Source organism: Berghia stephanieae, chromosome 4 (genome assembly GCF_034508935.2).
Source record: "Berghia stephanieae isolate SIO BIC M18660-M18661 chromosome 4, UCSD_Bste_1.3, whole genome shotgun sequence".
Classification (NCBI taxonomy): domain Eukaryota; kingdom Metazoa; phylum Mollusca; class Gastropoda; order Nudibranchia; family Aeolidiidae; genus Berghia; species Berghia stephanieae.
The window spans coordinates 74,485,781-74,495,574 of NC_088363.1; the positions used below are offsets into that span (position 1 = coordinate 74,485,781).

The 9,794-nt window shown below is 31.7% G+C and overlaps 1 protein-coding gene across 6 annotated transcripts in view; it reads right to left on the bottom strand.

Moving 5' to 3' along the window:
- LOC144971237 (arf-GAP with coiled-coil, ANK repeat and PH domain-containing protein 2-like) overlaps nt 1-8,647 on the bottom strand; it is a 67,792-nt gene extending 59,145 nt beyond the window's left edge. For 3 of the 6 annotated variants that reach the window (XM_078911753.1, XM_078911751.1, XM_078911749.1), the window contains exons 1-5: nt 8,414-8,642; nt 7,819-7,876; nt 5,995-6,053; nt 5,675-5,735; nt 711-728 (exon numbers count right to left, since the gene is read on the bottom strand). In XM_078911753.1, coding sequence (XP_078767879.1) covers nt 711-728; nt 5,675-5,735; nt 5,995-6,053; nt 7,819-7,876; nt 8,414-8,466 — 249 coding nt within the window. In that variant the 5' untranslated portion in view covers nt 8,467-8,642. Of the gene's footprint in view, nt 1-710; nt 729-5,674; nt 5,736-5,994; nt 6,054-7,818; nt 7,877-8,413 lie in introns of all 6 variants that reach the window. The other 3 variants (XM_078911754.1, XM_078911752.1, XM_078911750.1) reach the window with 2 other exon arrangements.
- Between the last annotated feature and the right edge of the window lie 1,147 nt (nt 8,648-9,794).

Below are 9,794 nucleotides of genomic sequence, written 5' to 3' on the forward strand. Positions count from 1 at the left end.
TTTAAATTAAAAAACAGTTAAAATAAGAATGAAACGATTTGAAATATACAACAAATAACACGAAATACACAAAAATTGTATTTTGCATCTCACAAACATTAACATATTTATTCATAGAGAATGAAAATTGTATGCTTCATTTTAACATTTATTTCCAAGTCCAAAGAAAGCTGACACATCTGTACAGAAGAATGAGTGAAAATTACAAAACCAGAAATTTCTTTTATAAAGGAAAAATAATTAATATGATAAATTGAACATTTTAGAAATATCAAAACGTTAAGAGAAACCTGTTGATAAGACACCTATCTTTAAGAAGTTTATAGTTGAATCTGACAATATAAGAAGAATATTTGACAGTGAGCATCCATTTGCATCAATTACAACATAGATTTTAAAATTATTATACACATTGCATTAACAATATAGAATATTTGCAGTTGCCTGAGAAGGTAAAACCGCAGATCAGATACAAGCAATTCAAGAGTCAGACGAGTATTTAAAATAAAACAGAGACGGTGAAGGGGAGAGGGATGAGGAGATGAGGAGCCAGTCTTCCAAGATGCACCGGTGTTCAAATTTCCCAAATGCAGAAATGAACGTGACAAGGACTACTTAAAAGAAACAACCAAGGCAACAAAGTCCATTGTACGCATCAAACGATGAGTGAAATGGATACGAAATACATCACACATCCACATCATACTCACAGACACTTTGTGATTATCCTGTATGTACAACAAAGAAATGTGTTACAAAATCAAATTGTATTAGAGGATTGGAGGTGGTGTAACATGAAATCAACTGTGGGTTGCTTGAGAAAATGTGTTATAATTTGAACTGATTGCCAGGCTTTGAGGCACCAAAAGTAAAGGATTAAAATTCTGAAGTATATTTTTAGGGAATATAATTTGACAACCAGATTTAAATTATGCCCTTAAACAAACTGCAAGGACAGACTGTAAAATAGTATCAACATTTCAATTGCGTGAGTGAACATAATCATCTATAAAGGTTAAAGCTCACCATGTTTGAAGAGGGAGTAGTGTTCTTAAATTATGTCCAGTTGGCATTGAGTATTGTTTGGTGCACATGCATATGTGTGTGTGTGTGTGTGTGTATGTGTGTATGCAAACGAGGTGAGAATACTAAATAATTCAAGCTCTAAAATACTGTTGAGCACTCAACGTGATTCAAGCTAATTCCCCTCAAATGTAATAAAAATTTAAGTAAAGCAATTACTTGAAAGAAAAAAAACATTATCCATAGTCGGTGGATCAAACCTCTGATGTCCCGATTTTCACTATCGACGGATCAAAACTCTTGACGTCTACAAACCAACTTTGTGCACCATGTTTTATTAATTTTGGGCGAATCAGAAATCAAATGAAAATTAAATAAGACATGGTGGGCAGAATTCATTTGTAGACGTCAGAGTTTTAATCTGCCAAACGTGAAAATCAGGACTTCAGTTGATCCGCCGACCATCAATATATATATATATAAAACAAAAAAAAACAAACAAAAAAAAAATTTGGGCTTAATCATACTCCAAAAATAGAGAGTATTCAGGGAATTACTTTTTTTTAATGGCAAAAGAAGATCAACAGATTGAGCTAGCACTCAAAGCCTAATAGACATTTAAGTGATAGGTGATATCATAGATGTCACTGTTTGTTGTTTATAGTACCACTGTTTGTCGTCGGATGTTTATAGATGCCACTGTAAATGACACTTAGTTATCATATCACATAAAGGAAAGGGGCCTTTGAAAAGGTTGGGGTAGGGGAGGGCGGAGTTATTAGGGCATATATGCCTTTAATTTGTACAACTACAACACAGTTATCTCATTCATGTGACAAAGTCATTAACATGAATCTCTTGAAATATCCTATAAATACAAGTAATATTGTTTATCATGAGAGATGTAATGAAGGGTAAACATGAATAGGTATAAGTTGAAAATAATGACGAACAAAAGAAGTGCAACTTTGTGAATTCAAAGTTGTTTATGTCTTTAAATCAATAATATGTATTGTTCATTATCAAATTACATGTAATTTCATACACTTTTTAAAGGGATTCATGGTACAGTTAATATAAAAAATAGTAAATCTTCTTGGCATTGCAATGCCTATGAAAAGCGCAAAGAGATTTATCACTTGTAATGTGTAAATAAATTAACAAAAGTAAGACATGAAAAAGATTGTATTTATAAATATCACAATTCTCATCATTCTTTCAATGAAAAAAACCCAACTATTTAGCTCTCCTAAAGCATCTTGTATAACATAATAAATTCCCTGTGATAGTACACAATTTCATATTGAAGGGACAAAGTTCTCTATGTTATGTCTTTGATTTTTTTCCAAAATCGCATGGCAATTATTGATCATCGTGTAGGCGCTGTCCATAGGTCTCATTTGATATTATCACAGATCATCTTTTAAAAATATTCAGTCCAAACAACTGTAATGACAGAAAAGATGAGATATTCATTCCGTTTCCATGAATGACTGTCTGATGCAATGAGTCACATTGTCTTAAGTGGTGTATAAAAGTTGGGTATTTGTGCGGTGAAGTGTTCAACAAGAGCTGATGACATACCCTGTATACGTATTTGTACAATCCTAGTAGCTGTATTATGGAAAACACATGACCAATTACCTCGCTGTAGTGAATTCGACTTCAGACCATTAAATTTGCTTCTACAGAGTCCGATAAAGCAAATTAAGCATTGAATAACAGGTGATCTGCTGTTCAAATAATGACGTAAATTCTTTTCTCAACACATTACACAATTCTACAATAATGGAGATGGTCCCAAGCACCATGCTGATGTGTTCAACAAACGTGGTTTTGTCACAAACAAAATGTGTAACCATGTGACTTCGTGATTGGCATCATACAAAGCAGTTAATCTCTGATATTCCTTTTCTTACCATTCTTTTACTAAAATAATCCTCTTCAGGATGCAGAAGCTGGTAGAAACCAGTTATATAGATAATTCCTTTAAGTTAAAAACCATCCTTTTATGGGCACATCTCAGCCTTCAAGAATGAGGTGTGCCATTCACAAAATATCCTTTTTAAAAGGAAACTCCAATTGCCAAATAATTGTTATACCTTTGAAGTCCTTACACTATTAAACTAGAAATACCAGTGACAGTACTTCCCCTAAAAGAAGGTCTGGCTATTTTTAGTTAAAAGTATATTTGAAGGAAACAAGACAATAAATATCACTTGTAGCATTATGAGGTCAAAGCACATTGAGCAAACTATCTGCAGACCAAAGTTCACATATCTATTGTGGTTTATTTAAAAAAGAGAATGAGCATATTTTGTCATTTTTAGTTTATTTCATCACATGGTTTCTGTGGCATAAGTGCTCAGTGCGATAACAAAAAAATATCTTCGACCAATATAAACAATTTTCTATTATCAAAACTAAGTATTCTTTGTTATGAGTTGTACTAACAGAATAATGATGGTTTAAAAATGACTAAATTATGCTGTTTTTCTTTGCCAGTTAGCAATATATCACTACTGAAACATTTTCAAGTCATATGTGAAAGTTTATCCATATACAGTGTAACATCACACAATCAAAAACACATTAATTGTACAGGGGAAACAGAAAAATATCTAACAAGTTTGTGACAACATCATAAAACATAGGACTGCAAAACAAGATAATAATTTTATTTATATATTCTTATTCAATGTTTCTTTTTAAGGGTTTTACAGCGATTGCAACACATTAAGGTCAAACCAGCGCAAGTAAAAAGGAAGAAAGTGGGATAGTAAAAAGTTTTAGAATAACAATTAAAGCATCTAAGAAAAGGTAAGACAAAGGGTAATTGGTTCAAATAGGGATTAGATGTAGATTCCAAGAGCACACTATCAGTGTACTTAGTTTGAGATCACCTCAAAATCGTATCCAAACATAAGCACATGATCCCACTAAGAGGAATGCACTCAAATGTTTACAAATCATATATAATATGTACAGTGCGACTATGTGGTCTAGTGGCATGACACTCGCTTTTGGATCGGAAGGTCCTGGGTTCGAGCCTCGCTCGGCGCATAGTTGAGTCCTTGGAGAAGGCTCTTAACCAACATTCTCTCACCGTACTCAGGTATAAAATGAGTATCTGGCCATTAACAGCGTTGTCTCTGTCCAAACAAATTGTAACATCGCCTAACAGGCGTCATGTCCCGTCCTAAATGTTAAATGTTGCTGTTGGCCAGGGACCCCTTGTAAGCACTTTGAGCACATTTAGTGGATATTGCGTTATATAAAAGCTCAATTTAATAATATGTATAGACCTGTAAATGAACTGTCCAAAAATTGACTGAAATTTTCGAAAAACCAAAGGCATCACTTTTTCAATAAATGAATGCAGTTTAAGAAAGGAAAAAGAAAGAGACAATGAGCTACTATTACTTAGGTGCCTTGTAGAAGTAGAAGAAATGCCAAATAAGAAAGTCATTTATATGATGACTTTAAAAGAGAAAACAATGCTTAAAACTGTTTCTACCGATTAGACTGAGGTAATTCCAGTTATAGTGTTAGGCTCAGGCTTTCCAAACAAGAAAATGTCACAATGAAGTACAAGCAATCCTAAAATCATATCATAACCTCATGTCCATACGTTAAACCTGACTTAACAGCAATTATTTTTCCAGCAGCGATCAATTTAATTCATTCCTCACATCATTATCGATGCTCCACAAAGAACTTTGAGTCACAAACCCTGCACCCCAAAAAGTATGTGTGAGAGAATATTTAACTTTTAATAAAAGAATATATCAAAGTTAAAGGTCAATAACTATGCAATGAACTAAAAATGAAATAAATATGATTTTAAAAAGTTTTTTTTTTTTTTTTTTTACAATACGAAGCTGCCAATTTGTTCATTGAGAACATTTTGGTGTTCGCGTTTTACTTTTTCATAATTTCACTTTCCACCATGTAAATGTGGTCAATTTTGGCTTGACGAAACAGTGAAAGTTATCATTCAGCACCTCAGTTAAAGTTGGCTACCTTTGGAAAGCGAAAAAATAATTTCATGAAGGCTGCGTGAAACTACACTCTAAAAAGCATCACTTGACCTTAGCAATATATATCTACCATATAAACGATCCATGAGCTATGCATAGCACTATGGAACATTCCCAATTATATTACGTTCAATCGACTATGTGTCATAAATTATTTCTTTTTTCCTTTCTTTCCTTTTTTAATATTTGAATTTGAGGAATTGACAAATTTCAGTTAATAGATTGAGAATTTACAGGTCTATATAAAAACGAAATGTAATACAATGCATGAAGAGAGATGATTTACAAGACAAAAAATATCATCTCCCAAATACTATACATTTGACTATTTCCCTCCCAGCTAGGGTATCCAGCCAGGGCCGGGACAAAACCAAGTAATCTCATCCCAAGACAAAGACAGAAAGCAGATATAGGGGGATAAAGGACACAGTAAATGCCTCCCTGCCCACTATGGGAGGTCTGGAACCCCACCCAGTTATTCAATGTAATTTCAGACAATTTTTTTGTTTAATATATTGTTTTCTTAACACTAGTTCTAAAATCCAAAAAGCTAAGCAAATAACTTAAAGCAACATTAACAAAATAAGAGTGGGTGATGAAGTTTTACTAACCGACACTAAAGCATCATCATTGAAATAGTTGGCTAAATCTCTCACTCCCAAGACAAATGTACTGAAACATAAAGCAAACAGAAAAGAGAAATCAATGAACTGCATACTATTGACGAGAATAATAAATATTCTCATACATGCAGAAGTCAACCAATGCAGATATAACCTAGAATGCTTAACATTTTAAGGAAGGAAATACTTTTTTTAAAAGTAGAACAATCTGTATGAAACTTAGAAATGAAATTTAAAGAAATACAAAAGTTGTTTTTGTAAAAGATGTTTGCATGATTAAAAAAAAAAATAATCCACAAATCAAATACCTGCTTGCATTACTGAAAGACTTTCCCATATCAATCATGGATGTGCACTGTTTGACAAGCTGAAAGTTTGAAAAGAAAAAAAATATTATTGATTTAATTTCTACCAGGGATCTTTATAAAAAACATTTAAAGCAGAAAATATATTTTTACATCTTATATAGTGATATTCGTTAGGTGGACGCAATTAATTCTTAATAAAACAATATTTCTTTTGGCACAAAACATAAAAAAGAAAAGTATGAATAAATATAAAAAGACGTTAAATGAATCTGGATCAGGATGATCTCAGTCCAATTACTAATTCCTGAAATTGCATTCTTGCTCTTTTTCAGGTTTTCTGACACTGAATACTTTAGTACTTCTGCTAACAATCAAAGCAAAGAGCAGCTGGAACAAAGATAATGATAAACCAAAAAAAGATTCCAAATTTTGAGTCACTATTGTTGATTTTTAAAAATTATTTATTTCCAAGTTACCACTAAACAAACAAAAGATACCAATCACTTGAGTCTTGCCAACTTTAGAGAGTTGCCCATTTATGTTCCTTTTGCCATTGTATTTTTGGTTACAAAATCTCTACTATGGCAGCTAAGGGGTTTCAAGTTAAAATGTAAGCATGATAAGCACAATGATGCTTTCATTTTTTATGCTGACTTCATGGTAACACAAAGCACATTTTGACGGGCTTAATTTACCATCGCTTCATGATCTTCATTGTATAAATCAATCCAAAAGAATCTAGCACATTTTCCAATTGATATCTCCATACATGACGCTGGAAAACAACCCAATTAAATTATAAACAATTGTAGAGCTTGTTAATAGGTGACACGCCCAGCATATTTTAATCTTCCGATTTTTATATACCAATAAAAATATATGTTGAAACCGAAATAGATAACCAAGTATCTTGGATTTCAGATGAATCAGAACTTATTATAGATCAATTTGTGACCAATTGAAACGTGTTGAATAAAAGCCACAAGTACCATCGATGTCATTTTGAATTTTGCACCAAATATTTGGTGAACTTTATAAGAATAAAAGATCATCTGGACAAATAATGGTACTCTTCTGTTTAAATCAACAAAAACAAAAGAAGACTTCATCCCTTCTTCAAGGATAATAATCAAATGTGGGATGCAGAAGAGAATCTTGTTTAGAAAAGTGAATATATGTAAATTTGTTTATAAATAAAAATCAGGTATAAATTAACTAATATCCAATGGGGATGATATTTTACATTTCCATGTTCTCGAAGTCACTGGTCACATTGCAAAGTGTGTTTAAAATGACGTACATGGTGAAAAGTGTTCAGTTTTGAAATACAATTGGTTTTTGCTGAGCAAGAGTCACGGGTATGTTTACAACTTGCATAAATAAAGCAGTGTGTTTACATTTTTTGAGAAATGAAATGCTTAATCACCGTGCAGCAACAAATGACGAGGTTGGACGAAAACATGAATATAGATCCCTCCCATTGAAATGAATACATTTGTCAAATTAATGTTGACCTGAACAGAAACCCTTTCAAAATAAAATTCTGAATTCGTGCAAAATACCAAAATGAGCTTGCGATTTTTCACAAAATATTTTTTGAGGAGTACATTTCTTACATAACAACCAAAATCAACCAAGTTCAAATTGTTTTATTAATATTATATTATAATGGTCTTCCTTGCTAATATTATAGAATGTCCCAAAACAATTGTCCCAACCCGAAATTTACAATCTAATTTTACTACAGACTTTTTAGTGCAGTTTAAAAAACAATAATTTGTCTCATCATACGGTTTTACCATTTTCCTCATTGAACTTACGCACCCTATCAAGACGTACTTCCAAAGCTTCGATATCACTTTCTGCATCTTCCACTGAAGTTCTGAAATGAAACAAGACCAAATTGTTGACAATGCAATATATGTAAAGTGAAAATAGGGTACAATTTAGCTTTGGGAAATTAAATAATTAGAAATTTGTAAATCAAAATTTCAGTTGAAAAGCACTTTATAATTATAATGACAATGATATAGGTTTCATTGAGCTCAATCCAATTTGATTTTTTTTTTAACAAAGTACCTATTGTCATGCCACTTAGTCACTTAGACTAAACAACTAATCTAGCAAAGACATAATTAATAATTAATCATTTTTTCGTAGATAGAGTCTTTGTTTTGATATTGATTGTGATTGTGAGTGTGAGGTGTTGGTTTCTACTTTTACTTTCATGTTTTGTCTGCACGATTTGCTTTTTCGTTTTGTAGCACAATAGCAATTTCTTGCTACCCTTTGTACAGGATGCTAGTCTACCTCAAAGTACTTTCCGCCAGATCTAAGAGACCCAGCTCTAGTTTCTTAGATAGGCCATTTCAGATTTCATTTTTATGTTGTTTTTGCCACAATGCAAAAAATCACAAACCTAAACTTTGGAGAATCCTTCAAACATTCTTTGAAATCTACTGTGTACTTCATGACTGATACGTTGCTTGTGTATTATCAGTCTTCACTATAAAATGAGATTAAGATTAAGGAGAATAGGCATGAGTCATAGCGATCATTCAACTTAGGGTATATTGTTTGACATCCACCAAACCATTGTATCATGTATCCACCCTCTTCCCTGTATTTTTATTACAAGTTGTACTTCCGGGTCGTGTTCAAGGGAGATGACTTTTTTTCCTCGTTGTTCGAAATATTTTGGAATCATTTCCCTTAACCCGACGTCTAATTGTTTGCAGGTCTGATAACCCAAATCCTTTTAAATGTCGCCTTGACCCAACTCCTATCCCCGTTTCATATTCCTATTCATATCCTATGGCCATGATAAGAATTAAATATGAGTTGCCCTATTCCTATTTCATGGGATGGTTTTACAAACCAACGGTGATACAATCAAATATGAGAGGAACTACTACTACTACTACTACTACTACTACTACTACTACTACTACTACTACTACTACTATTATTATTATTATTATTATTATTATTATTATTATTATTATTATTATTATTATTATTATTATTAGCTTTGTATGGGTTTTTGTTTGTTTGTTTGTTTGTTTTGTTTGTTTTTTTTTTTTTTGTTTTTTTTTTTTTTGTTTTGTTTTTTTCCCAAAAAAAATTTATCGTAGGCATTTACATTTTCTTCTTGATGAGTAAATTATTCGTTATATTTTTTGATTCCATTTTGTTGAATGTCAATTTCATTTTGTAATACTTGCACAGTTCGTTTTTGTTTTTTATGAGTTTGTGTGTATCTGTTTTTGGCTCAGTATTCTTCTTCTTCTTCTTCTTCTTCTTCTTCTTCTTCTTCTTCTTCTTCTTCTTCTTCTTCTTCTTCTTCTTCTTCTTCTTCTTCTTCTTCTTCTTCTTCTTCTTCTTCTTCTTCTTCTTCTTTTTTTTCTTCTTCTTTTCTTCTTCTCTCTCTCTTCTTCTTCTTCTTCTTCTTCTTCTTCTTCTTCTTCTTCTTCTTCTTCTTCTTCTCTCTTCTTCTTCTTCTTCTTCTTCTTTCTTCTTCTTCTTCTTCTTCTTTCTTCTTCTTCTTCTTTTTTCTTTCTTTTTTTCTTCTTCTTCTCTTCTCTCTTCTCTTCTTCTTCTTTCTTCTTTTTTCTTTTTTTTCTTTTTCTTTTTTTTTATTTTTTTTCTTTTTTATTATTATTATTATTATCTATCTTATCATTATTATATTATTATTATTATTATTATTATTATTATTATTATTATTATTATTTTATTATTATTGTTATTCATTATGCTTTATCATCATCCATCATCACTCATCATCATCATCACATCAC